This window comes from Colias croceus, chromosome 20 (assembly GCF_905220415.1).
Source record: "Colias croceus chromosome 20, ilColCroc2.1".
NCBI classification, from domain to species: domain Eukaryota; kingdom Metazoa; phylum Arthropoda; class Insecta; order Lepidoptera; family Pieridae; genus Colias; species Colias croceus.
The window spans coordinates 2,160,556-2,181,164 of NC_059556.1; the positions used below are offsets into that span (position 1 = coordinate 2,160,556).

The window sequence follows — 20,609 nt, forward strand, 5'->3', positions numbered from 1 at the left end:
GACAATAGCAACGAAAATAGGACATGTTTTACTGTAAAAATTATAAGGGTTTAAAGGTGATGTAATTACGATTCAGCCCTATAAAACCAATAACATCAAAATTGCAATGCAACATTTCTTATACGGATCTTAGACTATGGGATGTTTAATTTTAATCAATAGCTGAACCGTATATAGATTAGCTGTGGATATTGTAATTACAATGTCGAGACGCCTTCCGGGTTTGAACGTGTTATTAATTAGACTGCGAGTGGATACACTATCGACTGTAGCCTTGTTTTGTGCCTGCCATTTGGGGCAGATTCTAGTTATTAAGGGAATTGGTGTCTTTACTCTGATTGTGTAGATTGCGTAGAATGCTTATCACCTAACCATTAATGATGAATACTAACTGGTCTACTTTTAAAATGTTGGCGATGTCAAATAATAGAAAGGGTGGTTCTGGTAAGACGTCTGCCTTTTAATAGTCGTAGGTCGAGCAGGATATTAGGAGCTTTCAATGATGGTGCAGATCCCACTTTATTTTTAATTTGAAATTGCAGATAGGTATCTTTGGTTTGTAAGTTTGTAACTATAGGGACGACAAAGAACTATTGATTTATGCATCAGTTAATCATTTACTTCTATAGCGACATTAAAGTTGTTGCAAAAATATTCCCTTTGAGCAGACTTTCGCAGATGAGTTTTGGTCAGTTGGGTAAATAAACCCATATTATGTTTCAGCAACCGGACGAGCTAGCGAGATCCGTGAAGCTGACGTCACGCGAGAGGCGCTTCATCAAGTTCGCGAGCGTGGAGCACGGCGGGCAGCTGTATATGACGCCGCAGGACTTCCTCGAGTCGGTGGTGGAGCAGGAGCCGCGCCGTGAGTTGCTAATTATAGATATATGTATAGGAAACATAATAAATAGGTGTTATTATATATAGTTATAGGTTGTAGATGTCGTTAAATTTGGTTCAAGTAGAATTCATGTTAATAATACCGTAAGATAATGGAACTGTTAGTAATGAAGATTGGTTGAAGTTAGTAATGAAGAACGGTTGTCCTACAAGTGTGACCTTATAAAATGCAGCTGAATTTGGGGTCAAGAATTGGCAATTAAGTTGGTTGAATAGCTCTGCTTATAAATAAAGTAATAATAATTCAGTTAAATAGATTTTTTTCAATTTAACAACTACATAGATAAAAAAAACTTTTTATATACTTGTCAATATACTTCTTGAAAACTTCACTACATAGTATAAAACAAAGTCGCTTTCTCTGTCCCTATGTCCCTTTGTATGCTTAAATCTTTAAAACTACGCAATGGATTTTGATGCGGTTTTTTTTATAGATAGAGTGATTCAAGAGGAAGGTTTTAGTATATAATTTATTAGGTTTTAGACAAAGCGGGCGAAGCCGCGGGCGGTAAGCTAGTAGTTATATAAGTTGCTAAAGCACCATTTCAAACGCCTACAATTTATATCTGAGCAAAAACGAGCGCCAAAACTTATGACAAACAACTGCAACGAAAGCACCTTTCTGAAATGCAATTCCACTGTACCATTATGTCACTCATCTGTAAGGAGCTGGCCAATAAGCACCTTCCCAGTATTTTGTCCATATTAAGGCGTTCACAGAATTGTCTATTTGATTGGGTAATTAAGTTACAAGCGTGTATTTCCACAGCTCGTCTGAAACGTCGCGTGCTCACTAGTAAGGAGATCGAGCAGCTGCGAGATCAAACGCCGCCGCTGAAAAAGGGCAGCTCGCAGATGTTCAGAAACATGAGGGACAGAGGTATGGTTGTATGCTAGTATGTGAAAATTGATAGTTATTTTGAAATGTTTAGTATCAAAGACTTTATAGAAGACCAGCTGACCCGACAGATGTTGTCCTGACTCCTGTCTTCTCGCAAATAATCAAACCCTTGAAGTGTATATGGCAGTTATGTTTTCGCGTTTTCCATAATTTTTTAGCTCAAATTTCTTGAGTTTTTCTTTAATGAGATGCTTCTCCTGGCAATAACTAACACATCAAAATAAGAATTATCGTAATCGGTCCAGCCGTTCATTCGTGATGCCGTGACCAAGGGAAAGTGGGGTTCATTTTTATAGATAGAAGATGATAATCCATGGAATGATGCCGCTATTGTTGCTAAATCTGACATGATTATTATTTTTATTTCAATTTTTCAGGAATAATATCGTACACTGAGTACTTGTTCCTGTTGTCGATTCTAACAAGTAAGTTTTTTTTTATATTTTATTAGCTAGTTTAATTTAAAATGGAATTTTAAATAGTTACATGATTACTGACATCTCACATTTGAATAACACACCCAAAAAAAATATTGGAATATTTCTATTTCTTTCTATTTTTTTTTTGCCTTGTTTTATCAAGCTTAAGAAATGAAGAACTGAATATTGCACGTACAAATAATAAATAATATATTCATGATTGCTTTTATTTTCTTTTTCTATTTTTTTTTTCAGAGCCAGCGTCCGGTTTCCAAATAGCATTCAACATGTTCGACACTGATGGTAACCAGCGTGTTGATAAAAACGAATTCCTAGTCGTAAGTCATTTTGTATTTAATGTTTTTGTAGCTAGATTTTTTTTATTTGTCGTATAAAGTTTATTATAGGTAAATCAATCAGATATTAATTGGGTTTTTATATCGAGCAGTGGTGGCTCAGTGGTGAGACCTCGGACTTCGAATCGATAAGTCCGGGGTTCGAGACCAGGCGAGCGCGCAGGAAATAAATTGATTTATCAATTAATCTGCGCATGTAGTAACATCACCACTGCTCGAACGGTGAAGGAAAACATCGTGAGGAAACCGACATGTCGAAGAATTAAAAAGTTCGACGACATGTGTCATCCGCCAACACGCACTTGGCCAGCGTGGTGGATTATGGCCTGTACCCTCATAGGAGGCCCGTGTCCCAGCAGTGGGAACGCATATGGGCTGATGATGATGATGATGATGAATTACCTAGTTGATAATTATGGGTGGTTAAAAGCATTGTGTATTTGTATCCAATTTAGTTTATTTTATTTGCACCTAGTTATAAGTAGTTGTTTAACCTTTATTTCTATCATAATGTAGAATTAATTTTTTATAAACTTAGTGGCACTGCAAGCAATATGTGAGCACTTATTTGCATTTTGATATGATCCCTAGTTTTGGAGGTGAAGACAGACTTATAATCATTATTATATAACATATAAGTATATATTATAAATTAATGAATGAATGAATAAATACTTTATTTGCACCAGTAACAAGATAATAAAAACGTACAAAAAGGCGGCCTTATCGCTAATACAGCGATCTCTTCCATGCAACCTTAGGTCAAGGATCATGAGAATTACGTCATATATTGAGGTCGATGGTGCACAACACTATTTATAATAAATTATATATACATGGAGATACAATACATAAATAAATATATATTATTAAACTAAAAATTCATTTTTCCTTTTAAAGCTTCCTCTTACTCAGAAATCATAGGTACTTTGGGAACACTATAAGAGTCTTTCTTCAATCTTCTATAATTATTAAAGTGAATAATTTTAATGTAAACTAAGTACGTCTATTAAAATACTTAATGGATACATAAGACATAATTTACTTGGTTTTACATCGATATTTAAAGTAACAACATCGGTGGTAGTAAAAAAATACTATACATGCTTGTAAAAATACCATTTATAAAAAAAAATGAGTTTGAGTTTAAAAAGGTTTTAAATTTTAATTTTTAACAAAAAAATGTTCAAAAATTATTCACTTTAAAATGCATCGCTTGACAGCCCTACCCTTAACACTCATTAAGGCGGGGGTCACACCTTCGTATTATTTTTATTTAATTTCGCATGATTAGATACAGCGTCTTCTCGGCGGTTCAATAAAGGAGCGGAAAGATCTGGACAAGCACACGGAGCGGGCTGTGAGTTCGATATGTGATTGTCGTGGATCGGTTTTTGTTCTGGTGGAGGGTAATTTTATAAATAAATGTTAGGGAATTGTGTACGTGCCCGTAATGCCATGTACTTTTTTTAGGTCGTGTGTTATTCTTATGTATGAACTGTATTATTGTAAAGTTTCAGGCATTTGTACTGTCCTATTCTATGGCATTTTGATATGAGAAATGAGGTTATTTGTTCGGTTCGTTTCGCTCATAACGCTTTTTTGTTCTTTGTACCATATTTGTTGCTAAAATGTGAACAGTAATGTTATCTGTTATTTAGAAGAAACATTAGAATGGCGTAGCAGAGCCTTATTTGGAATTTGAACTCCATAAGCACTAAATTTTCGATACTAAAAAAATATATTAAAATATTTAGGTTTTTATTAAAATTCTTTAAGGGAAATCCTCTTCAATAAACCACCGTAAAATCTTTTTGTCTTAACAATGGATTGAACTTTAAAATTCTGGAATAGAGATTTATCTTTGTAGCTATTAGCATCAACTAATATAAGGTATTAAAAAAGTCGATCCACGATAATTTAAATTGTATCTAACACCACAATTTCAGCATTACTTACTGCTCTTAACAGGTGTTACAACGCTTCGAAAACTTCGTTTAAAAAAATATCTAGCAACTGGCAACCCTACTTTATTCGGCCATTGGTCTAACAGATGATGATGTTGCCAGTGAAAATAAAATACGCTTGTTATATATGTTGCTATTTAATGACTCTTTCTTCTATGTTAAATTATTATTTTTCTGTTGGCAAGTTTTTCTAAACACTCTTCTTAAGAAATTTGCTTGTTTTTAAATGGATTTCCGATATAAAATTAAGTTTAAATTTCTGATTCTACCCCTCTACTATATATGTATATTAATATATTATATATGTGCCTACGTAGCTGCTTTCCTTAGTTTCGACGAGTTCGCTCAAGAACCGGATCAATCAAGGCGAGGACAAACCTAAACCGTCAGTTGTAAGTGTTGCCATATAAAAAAGAGCGTGTGTACTGAGCACACGTGTCAGAAGTGAAACTTCTTTGGCAAGATTCAAAGATACCAAAATCATCGCCTTACTTCCATGACGTCACGGTATTGACGCTACCTTGAAATTTTACTCTCAACGCGCCTAAAGAAGTTTCACTTCAAAATATTTATGCATTGTTGCCATATACGCTTGCTGTGTATGTCGAGCTTTATTTGTGGTGGTGTTATTAATCAAATTAATTGTCTGTGGTGTATTTTAATCATGTTTAGATTAAGTTATTGGTTTAGTTTTAAGTGTGAGTTTTAGGAGTGTTGTAAGTGTAGAAAATAAGTGTTAAATTGTTGTTTATTGTCCGTACATTTACTTCCTACTATGTTTTTAAAAATTAAAACTTAAAAACATTGACTATATTGAAATTAATTAATAATTTCAATATAGTCAATGTTTTTAAGTTTTAATTTTTTTTAATGTACTTAATATATTTAAAAAAAATGAAGCTGAATTTTGTGCATTATTTTTTATAGGTAACATATTTATTATGACAGATATTGGTAAGTTATCTGTGATGGGTTGTTTAACATTCTTTCTCTATTTTTTAACTTCTCTGTGTATTTTATTCTCGTATTTTGTTTGAGTTTTATCTTCGATATTTATTACTATTTACATAATACCTTTAAAAATAATACTCTAATATTCTTTCTTAACATATTTTCATAAGTTTTTTTTTTACATCTGATAACAAAAGCATATTTCCATACATGTAAGTAAAGGTGCATTAAATAACACACTTAACAAAGCTTCATCTAAAATTACATTACAAAGATCATTAAACAACTAATATTAATCGGTACGTATTTAAATAATTTTGTGTCTAAGAAATGTACATATATATATTTTAACTGTATGCAATATGCTTATAAAAACAGAAAATTACAAAAAAAACTAGGCCGATCTATTTCTGATCAATTACTTTATTTTTAACACCTATTTGGTATGTATTCAAATCTGTAAGCCATATCTAAACATTACAATATTTTCCTTTTTAAACTTCTATCTACCCTAAAAAAAATGCATTAAAATCTACAGTTAAAAAAAATACCGGCCGAATTGATAACCTCCTCCTTTTTTTTGACGTCGGTTAATAAAAAAATACCGACTAACAATAAGTTATAAATCCATATTATACACGATGCACATATTCTAGATGGAGAAGATATTCAGTTTCGCGTGGCGCGACAAGCGTGGTATGTCCGAAGAGGTTCCTGGGGGAAAAGAAATGCCAGACGCGTATGATGACCAGGGCCTTCAGAGGAGGCACAATGTGGATACTATGCTGCAGGTAATGTAGACTTTGTAGACGACGTATGGATATAATTTTATCATGTCTCATGTTTTTCTGATAAATTGAACGTTGGTGGAGTGTTGTGGAGTTTCTTCAGTTAATTGAACTGTTAATGTCGAATCAGTTAAACTAGATAATGTTCGACGTTTAATACCCCAGCCACACTATGCTACTCGTACTGCTACTCGTCCTGCTCCTCGTCCTGCTCCTCGTCCTGCTCCTCGTCCTGCTCCTCGTCCTGCTCCTCGTCCTGCTCCTCGTCCTGCTCCTCGTCCTGCTCCTCGTCCTGCTCCTCGTCCTGCTCCTCGTCCTGCTCCTCGTCCTGCTCCTCGTCCTGCTCCTCGTCCTGCTCCTCGTCCTGCTCCTCGTCCTGCTCCTCGTCCTGCTCCTCGTCCTGCTCCTCGTCCTGCTCCTCGTCCTGCTCCTCGTCCTGCTCCTCGTCCTGCTCCTCGTCCTGCTCCTCGTCCTGCTCCTCGTCCTGCTCCTCGTCCTGCTCCTCGTCCTGCTCCTCGTCCTGCTCATCGCTTTGCCGCGGCCGCTCGCCTCGATATTGCCGTCTGGCCACACACTGTTCTACTCGCGCGATTAATCGCGACGCTCTTCATTTCGCACTCGTATTGCCAGTCCTTTGACTCGCGCGCAAAAGCCGACAAAATAGGGAGCAGTGAGCAGGACGAAGAGCACGACGAGTGGCATGACGAGAAACGTGGCCACACTACGTCCCTGCCTACTTCCCTCGTCACTTCCCATACCAATCGTCGAGTCGTGTGGCTGGGGTATTAGATAAACAAATTTTGCAATTTCAGTATGTTAGCTATATAGTTCGTCGACATCTTCAACATGAAATAATACAGTATTATACTTTGTTTAGAAGTTCTAAAAACTCCTTTCAAAAATCAAGTTATAATAATATTTCTTTGATATAAGCTTTAGTAGATAGCATCATTACATATATTTTTATAATATTAACGAATCTTTATCAATAAACGCAGGTACATTTCTTCGGAAAAAAGGGCAACAGTGACCTGAAGTTCGAAGGTTTCCGGCAGTTCATGGAGAACCTTCAGACCGAAGTACTGGAGCTGGAATTCCATGAGTTTTCTAAAGGTTTGTGTCTAGAAAAAAGTATCAGTACTTGAGCTATAAGTAACATGCTATGTGTCTTCTGTTGATAAAACAAAAAATATTTTTTCTTATTTGAATTAACCAGCAGTGTTGGCAAAACTGTTAACGACTTTTTAGATTTTCTGCAACCATGTACTCACAATTTTATAAGACTTATCTACTATACAGTAGCGAAGTGTATATTTTAGTTTTTTTTTTTTTTATAATTTGACCGACTCCTTGGTACAGTGGTTGACACGTGAGCGTAGAACCGGTCCTGGGTTCGATCCCCGGTGGAGACGAAGAAAAAAAAATGTCTCGGTCTTGCAGGACACAGAAGGCTGATCACCTACTTATCCCTAAAGAAAATCGATCAGTGAAACAGATGTATGGATAATGCATCTGCCCCATACCCCACTAGGGGAAATGGGACTTCACTTATCTATACAAAGTCAACCATATCTTGCTTTAAACCACAATTTCTACAAAACCAAACTGATTACCTTCTACCTACTTTTCTTTAAATAATCATTCTAAAAGCAAAATATCCCAATTCCAGGCCACGAAACGATCTCCGAAGTAGATTTTGCGAAGATCCTCCTACGATACACGTATCTAGACACAGATGAATACGACATGTATTTAGACCGACTTTTAGATAGAGTGAAGTATGGAAGAGGAATCTCTTTCCACGAGTTCAAGACTTTCTGCCAGTTTTTGAACAATTTGGAGGATTTTACGATTGCTATGCGCATGTATACGCTCGCTGATCATCCGATATCGAAGGGTGAGTGTTTGGGAATGCTCTAAAAGGTTCTAGATTTTTCCAGTTCATCGAAATGTATGGAAAAAGTTCAAGTAAAAAATAAAACCGACTTTGAGTTGGGAGTTTTTTGTGCCATATACAAGTATTTCGTATCTTGGTTTGTTTTTCATTTAAAAATAAATATTTAGAAACAAATCCATACTTCCATACTAATATTATAAATGCGAAAGTAACTCTGTCTGTCTGTCTGTCTGTTACTCAATCACGCCTAAACTACTGAACCAATTTGCATGAAATTTAGTATAGAGATATTTTGATACCCGAGAAAGGACATAGGCTACCTCTTATTGCGAAATATGTACCACGGGCGAAGCCGGGGCGGACCACTAGTTTTTCTATAATTTTAGTCGTAAAATTTGATTTTTTTACACCAATACATACCTATAGCTTTAACTTGCATAGAATTAACATCAAAAAGTTTAGAAACTAGAAATTTCTTGCGGATTTTTTATATGATTTAATTTAATTAAATGTTTATTTCCAGATGAATTCCACCGTGCAGTTAAGATATGTACCGGTATATCTCAATCGGAGCACCTCGTGAGCACAGTGTTCGCCATCTTTGACGCGGACGGCGATGGGCTGCTCAGTTATAAGGAGTTTATCGCTATTATGAAGGACAGACTGCATAGAGGGTTTAAGGTATTTATATAAATATTTGTACTAGCAGAAGTGTTTAATACTAGGTTTCCGACCGCGGCTTCGCCCGCGGAGTCAAAGAAAAAACCCGCATAGTTCCCATTCCCGTGGGATTTACGGGATTGTTTCATTTTCCCGGGATAAAAAGTAGCCTTTCTCAGGTATCAAAATATCTCCATACCAAATTTAATAAAAATTGGTTCAGTAGTTTAGGCGTGATTGAGTAACAGACAGACAGATAGTTACTTTTGCATTTATAATATCAGTATGGATTATTATCCTATCCTACTTCCTACTAATATTATAAATGCGAAAGTTTGTGAGGATGGATGTGTATGTGTATGTTTGTTGCTCTTTCACGCAAATTTAACTGCACCGATTAAAATGAAATTTAGCACACATATAGAGGGTAACTTGGATTAACACATAGGATAGGTTTTATCCCGGAAATTCCACGGGAACGGGAACTATGCGGGTGTTTCTTTGAAAACGCGGGCGGAACCGCGGGCGAAAAGCTATTGTTTACATAAATATTAACTACTAATAATGCTTTAAATAATACTTTACAAATATGTAATGTGTTAGCCACTCGCCCGGCTCTGAAAGGTATTTTTTTTTTGTTTTCAAATTTTTGCTTGTGGTTGACATTAAGGCCGGTTGCAGAGCTTGACCGACCGTCAGTGCGTACGTCAGTCGCGCTTGTCATATGTATGGAAATTCATATAACCGTTCATAGCTAGACCGACCATACGCACGCGTATTGTCATGCGCATTGTTGATGCGTACCGTCAGGACCGACGGTACGCACTGACGGTCGGTCAAGCTCTGCAACCAGCCTTAAAGATATTTTTGTTATAAATTGTAAGTTATCAAATTTCATCAAATTAGACTACCGATTGTATTATTAAGTTGGAATATTCGAAATTCTGATCTAAAATAATGTGGATGTAGATGTAGATTTTTTTAGATCAGAATGACCTTCACTAAAATTCCATCCATATTTGTTCATCCAATCTCACGCTTGATTCTCTAGTTATTTTAAGTACTTATATTTAACTAGCTCCTGTTGGTCTTAGCGTAATGATATATAGCCTATAGCCTTCCTCGATAAATGGGCTATCTAACACTGAAAAAATTTTTCAAATCGGACCAGTAGTTCCCGAGATTAGCGCGTTCAAACAAACAAACAAACTCTTCAGCTTTATAATATAAGTATATGAATTGATTTATTATTTTTAATTTTCAGTCATACGCGAAGAACGAAGGCTGGGAAGCGTTCAAGTCTTGTGTGAAACAAGAAATGAAGAGTGCCGTTTAAACCTCAATATTTTGTTTGGAACAGAGAAAATAATGGAGTAGACAGATGTTAAGATTTGATGTATGTATTGGAATAAGGGTCAGATACGTGAGGCTCTTGAACACAAGTCTAAGAAAATGCCAAAAATTTAAAGATTTGAAATCAATTTTTATAATGTTAACTTTACTATTATTTATTGGAGGAAACTTTATAGCTTAGTTTTTCATGACTTACAATTACTTTTGTAATTATAAGTAACTGATACAAATGAAAATGTTATATTAAAACATTTTAAATGTTTATTTTACCATCGACCACTCCATTATTTTCTCTGTCCTAGAGATTTCATAAATGCTCTACTAATTTATGCACAAATATTCTACTTACTCTAAATTATTGTACCACTACATTTTTTATATTAATATATACTGCATTTTGTATAAGCATAAAGAGGGATATAAATTATAATATGTTATACGTATCAATATAATTTATTTTTATATTTTTTTTTATGTCATTAATATATAAATTCAAATTTAAATTTATAAAGAATAGAAAAAATTCGATCACTCAGCGGGACTCGAACCCGCATCCTTCGCGCCATTCCGGGGCGGATGCCTAACCAACTCAGCCACTCGTGACGTGAATAGATGGCGCGCGGTGTGTCCCTTAAGACACATAAAACTGAAAGAATAGAATAAATTCGATTGCTCAGGCGGGTCACGAGTGGCTGAGTTGGTTAGGCATCCGCCCCGGAATGGCGCGAAGGATTCGGGTTCGAGTCCCGCCTCGTGATCGAATTTTTTCTATTCTTTATAAATTTATATTTATAAAGCATTTGAATGCCATAAAAACCAAAAAATATAAATTCAAATTCAAATTTACTATATTTGATTTTATATAAAACATTCATTTTAATCAAAGAAACAAAAATCGTGCGCATTTTAGTTTTTTTTAAAGCATTTAATGCTAAATACAGTTAACTTAATTAAATTTGACAGAAAAACTAAACTAAGCGTGTACATATGCGTGAACTGTCATAATGACATTTAACACTAAAAAGTATAGAAAATCATGTGATTTTTTTTATATACTTTATACTTTTTACGTTACGCTATTTAATACCAAGTTTTGCTCAGAAAAATATTAAATACGCTAAATAATTGCCTTAATTATTAATTTTACACTACTCTATTAGTCTCGAAGTGTATTGAATACACATTAGACATAAGTATTAATTTATTTATTTTTTCTACCATCTTAATAATTTATTGTTTTTTTATAAGTTTTCGGTCCTAAACTTGCCAAAGAAAATTATGCAAGACATATAAAATTATAGCCATAGAAAGATCTCAGTTTATTGCCGCGAATTATTTTTGAAATAATTCTTTTTAAATGTAGTTAGTTTTGGATTAAAGAGAAAAGGATTTTTTTTAAATAAATCATAACTATAATATCAAAGTTACAGTTAATATAATATAGCAATTTTTCTTTGTAATATTCATCATCATCATCATCATCATCAGCCCATATACGTTCCCACTGCTGGGACACGGGCCTCCTATGAGGGTACAGGCCATGATCCACCACGCTGGCCAAGTGCGGGTTGGCGGATGACACATGTCGTCGAACTTTTTAATTCTTCGACATGTCGGTTTCCTCACGATGTTTTCCTTCACCGTTCGAGCAGTGGTGATGTTACAACATGCGCAGATTAATTGAAAAATCAATTTATTTCCTGCGCGCTCGCCTGGTCTCGAACCCCGGACTTATCGAATCGAAGTCCGAGGTCTCACCACTGAGCCACCACTGCTCTTTGGAATATTAGCATTTGATAATTTTGAAGTAGGTATTTATTGTATTTCTCTTATAAATATACAAAATACGCAAAAAATATTTTAAGTATATTGTTATATATTTGTATGCTAAATACCATTTCTCTCTATAATACTATAGTCATGAAATAACGAGTTTTCATTAGTATTTATTTTTCTATAACAAAGGTTGTTTTGAGTGAGATTTTTAAGTGTTTAGTTGTGTGTTGTGTGTTGTGTTTTCATGTAATGTGTTGATTATTTAATAATTTAACTATTAATTTTATATTGCTGGCGATATTTTAAACAGACGAACGGCAAGTTGTGAACGGCAGAGGCTACTTCAGTCGTCGTCACATGTCGACGGCAGTCGTCGACGCGTCGGTGGCAGCAGTCAATATGTCAGTGCGTTGCAGTTTTGCGTTGATGGCAAAATGCAAGTTGACGTTTGATGGCATCCGTTTCAATATGTCGACGGCAGCCGTCGACATATTAACTGTTGCCGCCGACGCGTCGACGACTGCCGTCGACATGTGACGACGGCTGAAGTAGCCTCTGCCGTTCGTCTGTAAGAACGCTAAGTGTACTTAATTTGTACGCCGTTAGTACACCGACGCATTCGCGTGCGGCAGCGAATCTCTGCGAAACTACTGCGTAGCGAAATATCTGCGGAACGTTAGTACACAGCAATGTTTTCGCAACTTTTTCGCAATGCGTCTGTGTAATGGCCATTTCGCAGTTCCTTGCGAAACAATACTGACAAGGACGCAACTATTTCATCTATCTATGTGCTAGAGTGAGACATATCATATGCGAAAACCTGCCATACTACTGACAGATTTTTCGTTGTTTCGCTGCCGCTCGTGAATGCGTCGGTGTACTAACGACGATAAAGTAATATTCATAGACAAAAAATAAAATGTCAAAATTTGTGAAATGTTTTCGTAATTTTATTTAACTACAAGTTTCTAAAATGTATTTAATAACTATAAATAATTTTATAAGCCACATTTCTTGTCAAGTCATTACTTAGTATGTATAAGTGAATAAATAACTTGATTTTATAATTATAAAGATTTTTTGTGATGTTTTGATTTTTCACGTATAATATGTATAACGTGGTATAACGTAATAAAGTGTATTGGAGTGCTGCTAAAAATATGGTTTCTACAAGATATGTGTTAATCTGTGTTATAAAATTATAATAAACTCTTTAAATCTATACCTATACCTATGTTATTCCTAAAATTTTCTGAAAAGCTGAAGTAAAAACAAGTTTGGAAGCTACTCCAATACACTATATTATATACTACCCGTTCGCTTCGAGTTGGCCGTCGATGACCGTTACAAAATGACGTCACAGGCACATCAACTGGTACCGTGGACAAAAAAAATAATAACACTCCGAAAAATAAAATAACAAAAACAGTTCGTATAATTACTTACTACAGCGATTTCCTCGCTAATAGCAGCAAAAAACTATATAAAACTTAGCAATAATAATCAAACTTAACAAAACGATCAAATAACATAACCAAAAACAACGGGAGCGATATTAGTGACGGACGGGCGCACATGATAGCGTTGCTGACGGTACTAAGTACTAACACTAACAGGGTCTGTCTAGGAGTGCGGTGCGGTGAAGCGGGAAGGGTGGGGCGGACAACTCGAAGCGAACGGGTAGTAAATAATTTTAAATGTGTTTGGTTGTGTGCAGTTACAGTATTAGTTAAATTGACTGGTTTAACCATCATAGTAAAATATAACTAGTCGTTCTCCTACTTATAAAAAGTGATTTGTTATTTATTAAATATTGTGATTATTAATTAGCTTTTGTGAAATAAATTGTTTGAAATTATTGTGTTGTTTTTTTTTTATTCGGCCAAATCTCTTCATTACTAACTTTAATCTTAATCTAAAGAAATCTTAATCGTTTATCAAGGAATGCTCACATCACATACACATCAATAAGTAAATCTGTATATTTCTTACATAAAAAGTCCAGAACCTTAAATTTTCAAAAAATGATTACATCCCGGACGAGGCCAGGGCGAACAGCTAGTAATTAATAAAATTAGTGACAAAATATGCAAAAACCACAGCAAAAACATTCCCTTTGAAAGCAGACGAAGTTGCGTGGTCCAGTTAATATAGGTTCTAGTGATTTGCGATATTTTGTAAGTTTGTGTATGTGCCTATAGAAACTCCCCTTTATAATTTACATTAAAACAAACACAAAATATTAATTCATCCTCATCCATCCATACTATCCATACTAATATTATAAATGCGAAAGTAACTCTGTCTGTCTGTTACTCAATCACGCCTAAACTACTGAACCAATTTTCATGAAATTTGGTATGGAGATATTTTGATACCCGAGAAAGGACATAGACTACTTTTTATCCCGGGAAAATGACGCAATCCCGGAAATCCCACGGGATCGGGAACTATGCGGGTTTTTCTTTGACTGCGCGGGCGAAGCCGCGGGCGGAAACCCAGTAGACAATAAATACTGTTTTATATGGATGAGGATGAATTAATATTTCGTATTCGTCCCGATTCTACCATTACCGGTGATATGAATATAATTGTTGGGTATCAAACACAAATAACAAATGAAATCTCTGCTTCTTAAGTATCCTAAATTATTATCAATGAACAATTTTATTATGTGAACGTACATATTATAGTAGCGCAAGTATATCAAAATCGTTTATTCAATCAAATACTAAACCTAACTTTAGAGCTAAACACATTAAGATATTTGCATATCAGTTCCTTCCCCATATCATATGGGTGAAGTCGATCACCACGCCATCGAGTGCTAAGTAATGTTCAGCCAAATATATATTTTTTTTAGTGCGGGGATACAGGGGAAAATAATTATTGCTTAATGATCCACTGACCTGTATTTTTACTTGTTTGTAAAAATGCGAAAACTGACTGCTCGATCAGACGACACCATATCGTCACGTTATTTAAATTATTATCAGACAAAGACGACTGGTCAATATTTTAGTTTATGATCAGTATTGGAGCTTTGTTCTTGGCTTGGCTGTTCTTGGCTTGCGCCTGGCCTGGAGATGGGCTGCCGCCGAGGGGGTTGCGGAAGAATTCTAACAAATACCCGCGGCCCCCTCATTAAAGCGGCTCGACGGAACACAGTGGGGTTTTAGTCGGTAAGAATCCGACATAACCCACGGCTCCTTCCCCGGGGGCCGTGGGTATCTTTGGAAGATTTCCCCACTATAAAAAAAAAAAAAAAAAAAAAAAGGGGTCTTAGTACGCAATGTCAAAAAGAAAAATGATGGTCAGAACGCTGATACCAGATACCTTAAGATACTGTAACGTTTTATATTAGAGAATCTTAACATAAAATATTATAGTATCTTCACCGTGTGTGACGCGCTTTAATTGCTGCTCGAGCAGTCGCTACAAACCGCGCAGTTGACGGCTTGAAGCAGTCGCGACTGCTCGAGCAGTCCGTGTACGGCAGTGAATGAGTGTCTATAGTTCACCACGCGGTCGCGGCTTCAAGCCGTCGGTCTCAACTGCTTGAAGCGGTCCGTGTGCCCTTACTCTCTTTATCGAAAATAATATTTGATTTCAACACACAAACAAGTCACAAAAAATCTATTGAATCCATATGTATAATATTTTTTAATATACAGGGTGTCCCACTATGGGTATACTAAGGGCGAAGGGACTTGTAGTTTTGCATACACTGATCACGTAAAAAATACGTAAACAACAAAATTACATCAAAAAATGTATGCTAAATTTTTCCTGAAAATCCATGTTTTCTTCTCTAGTTTCGCTCAGCCGGCATATACCGCTTCGCTAATGTGAGTATTTTGTTTTAATAATTCAAACATTTGGAAAAAAAAACTAACGTCTGGAATTGTATACTTAAGTGTTTTTTACGCACTCAGCGTATTGCAAAACTATAACCTCCTTTGAGCTTAGTAGTATACCAACAGTGGGACACCCTGTATTTACTAACTCAACACAAAGTAAGTACATCGTCGTTTTTTTTTCAAATTACATTGATCCCATTTTCTTTTTCTTTTTTTTAAATCTTGTGTTATTTTCCAAGTCCAATCAAATGAAGCGAGTACATTTAACAACCGGGCGCCGAAGAGAGTTGCATGTGCTCTCCATTTTCCGTCGGCGATGTGAGGCGATGACGTAGCAGGAAGGAGGCTAGTACACGGCTTACCTGATGAATAGTAATACATATTATTAAAAAAAATCAACATAAAAAGAACAAAAATTCTAATCAAGATATAATTTTATCTATATTTTTTATCTTTATTTTTATTAATCATCATGTTAATTCAATTTTTGCACATACCACATTTAAATTTCAATTTTTCGATTGAAACCTACTGAATAATAAAATGCAATTTTCAGGGTAGTTACCTGATAGATAGAGCAAGTTTTTAAAAGCAAAACGGAAAACTTTTTTTATGTGATTTTATTTTTTTACGGGCCTTTCAAGTGGTGAACATACTGGGTACTTTTATCTTTCTTGGCATTTAATTCTTTTTTTTATTCCATTCAAAGTTCTAACGATAGTAAATGTTACCATCATGGATTGGCCTATCTTTCAGCTTAGCAAACAAAAAAAAAACAAGCATCTAACGCAATAATTGACGTCACCATGAGTGAAAATATCATCGTACTCAGCGATAGATGAAAAATTTTAAAAAAATGTCATAACTCCGAAAATACGAAAAATCGCATAACATACATGGGGGTGATTCGGATAGCCCTCTAGGTCATCTACCTCCCAGCTTCCGTTCATCACTACTTTTTGGGACACCCTGTACTTAGGTATTTTTATTAATTTGAAACGTAACATGTATGAACAATTTAAGTTTTATTTTCCTTACCTCAGCGGGCGAATCCTCGTGTACAGCGTGACCACAACGCGTTAGCACCTGCATTTGGAATTTGCCTGTAAATTAGAAAATTATGATTAATTAGTATGCAGAAATAATTCTTATAAAAGTTATTGTATAGTTAGTGGAATAGCCAATAGACGGTGGCAGATGACCATTTTGCGTAGAAATAATTGTTAACATTTAATATTAAATTTTGACTGTTCTTTGGAAGTGTTCTGTTTAAGAAAATAAGAAATAACCGTCTAAAAGGCTAATAGCTTGTTGTATTCCCGATCTGGGCAAGATCTCCATGTGCTATCGTAGACCAATTTTCTATGAAATTGGTGCAGTTCACCCCCCCCCCTCCAAAAAAAATTTTTTTTCACATGTTTCCAGCGCGATGATTGCATCGGCAATGTAGCATCTGCTTTCAAATGGCGTGCTAAGCTCGCCCCTGCCATTATTTATTGCTATTAATATTATTATGTATAATATTTCTAATATTTCTATACGTAGTTGTATGAACAGCTGTATTGAAGGGTCAAATAAACACTGACCCTGCATCTGTCCCACGGTGAGGTCCCTGTCGAGCCCGTCGACGGAGGCCAGCAGCAGCAGGCGCGGAGCCCGAGCCGACAGGAAGGCGGCGCTGAGCCCGCTGAACCAGCCCGCCCAGTGCTGCTCCGTGCGGGACAGCTCCACGCGCCAGCGGTACCTGCACATATACATCATCATCATCATCATCATCATCATTATCATCATCATCATTATCATCATCATCATTATCATCATCATTATCATCATTATCATCATTATCTCGGCCCTTCATCTGTTAAATCGTGTGCTGGCCTCCGATGCCACAATTGACATTTTTGCTAGTAGCACAGAATACATAATAGTAGCTAAACGCTACAGAACGGACACTCTCCGCCTCCCGCCAAAATTAAACACTTACCTCACCCCGCACGATCAGACATGTTATGGTACCCATTTCCCCGCAAGGACGATACCAACGACGTCTTTAGACGAAACGCAACGAAGATTGACAACATTAATCAAATTGACTTAAAGCAATTTTATTATTTTGGATTTGTGATTATCGTTTTTCGTAGAAAATGGTTAGATATTGTGCTGTTTACGGATGTATTTCATCAGAAAAACGCGAATTTTTTTTTACGCTAGTCACAAATGTGCCAACCATAAAGAGTTTACACACACATTTGCAGTCTCTACAGTGTGACTGTCAAAACTATAATTTTGTATGGAGTGTCCGGGGTGTGCTAGTAGTATAAATACTGTCCTAGACCTCTGTATCAGGTACTTGGATGCACATTGAATGTAACTCCATTTTGTTTGTATTTTTGTTAACATATTGTTACTAAATTCTATGTATGCTTTGGTATTATTACTGTAAGTACAAAGAATGATTCTGTGTCAATAAATAAATAAATAAATCATCATCATCATCATTATCATCATCATTATCATCATTATCATCATCATCATCATTATCATCATCATCATCATCATTATCATCATTATCATCATCATCATCATCATAAACCATTCCGACTCGGGACACGAGCCCCCCGTAAGGACAGGTCTACACGCCAGCGGTACCTGCCACACCGTATACATCATCATCATCAACCGTTCCCACTAGGGACGCGGGCCTCCCGTAAGGGATCAGGCCAATTTTATTTCACAAACATAAATAAAATAAAAATAAAAATAAAATTTATTTAATTCAGGAGTATTTCCCATACAAGAACATTCAGTTTCAAATAAAAAATCAATAAGTCAAAATAAAATAAAGTAATAAATAAAAATTAAATTGCAAAATTTCTACATACAAAACATTAAAATCGATAAAATAAATAAATTAAATTAATTGGACCAATATTAAAATAATAAAATTTGATACAATTTGAAATTGAAAATTTTAAAATAAAATAATTGTAATTAGCTACTTCAATCAAAAATAATTTTACTAATTTAGGTATTTACCACCCTCTGGGGCCCCAGGCACACGCACTTGTGCTTGAACCCAGTGCCTCAGAAGGGGACTGTCCAACTTGTGACTGAGCACGTTCAGGATGGTGTTGGGACTCCCACGAGTACGGAACATCAGCGAAGCGATGCGGCGCCGTATCACTGTGTGAAAGCCGTCTGTGTGCGCATGCGCAAACATCGCAGATGCACTACAGTAGCGCGGAAGCCCCACCAGCACCCTGAACGCGTTATTATATTGTACTCGGAGAGCGTTGATGGCCCGCTGCGTGTAGTTGACCCACAGATTGCAGGTGTAGAGCGTTTGGCAGAATGCTTTAAACAGGGTGATCTTAACCTCTAAACTACACCTCGCAAATCTGCGTGCCAACATGTTACAGCGGACCGCCATCGCCCTCCTTTCTCTTTCAATATCCTTATCGTCTTTTAAATCCTCGGTGACCACATGGCCGAGGTATTTAAACTCAGTCACTCTTCGAAGAGTGACACCGTTAAGCAGGACAGGTGCCACCTCCCCCGTTTTACGACCCCTGGCTTTAAATACCAGGAGCTCACTTTTCTGAGCATTGTATTTGAGACCGTGTACCCTCGCATACTGCTCACACACGCCTATCAGCTTTCTGAGCGCGGCTCTTGATGGGCTGAGCAACACCATGTCATCTGCATAGCTAATACTGTTGATGCAGTGACCATCAATCGAGCATCCTACTCCGATGCTGCTCAGCTCAACAATCAGCCCGTTCACGTACAAGTTGAAGAGAGAAGGGGATGTTAATCCCCCTTGTCTCACCCCACACTCCAAGCCGTACTCGTCAGAAAATTCACCAAGCCATTTGACCCGGTTAGTTTGGTGGTCATACCCATATTTAAAGATATTGACTAACTCACCTGGCACACCTGTATCCTTCAATTTACGCCAGAGAATATCGTACCTAACCAGGTCAAAAGCCTTGGAGAGATCGAGAAAGGCTGCATATACGGGCGTGCTCCTATCTGTGTAATACCTGACAGTCTGCTTGAGAGACATCACCGCACATTCTGTCGAAAGTCTAGGTCTAAAACCGAACTGAGCGTCATTTAAATTTAGGTGTTCTTTAAGCTGTCTCTCAAGCAGTCCATCAAGTACCTTAGCTGTGGCTGTAGCTAATGATATCGGGCGGTAGTTGCACTTGTCGGAATTATCTCCAGTCTTGTTTTTAATTATAGGCACTACCACCGTCTTCATCAGCTCATTTGGCAGATAGGAATGTCTTATACAGAGCGTAAATAAAAGTCCTAAAAGTCTCGGGAGGTGTGGCCCCGCATGCTGAAAATGTTCGATGCTGAGGCCATCGTGTCCGGGCGACTTCCCTCTAGTCATGCCTTTTATTATTAGAGCAACTTGTTTTGCTGTGACCCGCTCAGGCACCACGGATACGACGACCCCCGCATCCCTGGTCTGTTCACCTTTTAGCGGAGACTCCACTTGAAAGTGACGTCTAAACAAATTTGCAATATCTTTTGTATTGCTGATGCCGTTGATACTCACAGGGACGCTAGGTCTTGGGTTTAACTGTTTTGTCTGTTGCCAAAATCCTTTAAAATCTTTATTTTTATGTTTAGTAGCTAAAATATTCATTTTTACATAAATAACTAACATAAATAACTAGGTGTCCGCCCGCGGCTTCGCCCGCGCAGTCAAAAAAAAACCCGCATAGTTCCCATTCCCGTGGAATTTCCGGGATTGCGTCATTTTCCCGGGA

General features: G+C 36.6%; 1 protein-coding gene across 1 annotated transcript in view; it reads left to right on the forward strand.

Annotated features, from left to right (window-relative positions):
• The window catches only part of LOC123700824 (calcium uptake protein 3, mitochondrial), a 74,979-nt gene extending 64,722 nt beyond the window's left edge, over positions 1–10,257 (forward strand). Inside the window, exons 2-11 of the mRNA XM_045648168.1 lie at positions 724–865; positions 1,670–1,780; positions 2,179–2,226; positions 2,476–2,558; positions 4,861–4,935; positions 6,151–6,285; positions 7,281–7,395; positions 7,952–8,179; positions 8,703–8,860; positions 10,104–10,257. Of these exons, the coding sequence (XP_045504124.1) occupies positions 724–865; positions 1,670–1,780; positions 2,179–2,226; positions 2,476–2,558; positions 4,861–4,935; positions 6,151–6,285; positions 7,281–7,395; positions 7,952–8,179; positions 8,703–8,860; positions 10,104–10,175 (1,167 nt within the window). The 3' untranslated portion in view covers positions 10,176–10,257. The remainder of the gene's footprint in view (positions 1–723; positions 866–1,669; positions 1,781–2,178; positions 2,227–2,475; positions 2,559–4,860; positions 4,936–6,150; positions 6,286–7,280; positions 7,396–7,951; positions 8,180–8,702; positions 8,861–10,103) is intronic.
• The last annotated feature ends 10,352 nt before the right edge of the window (positions 10,258–20,609 follow it).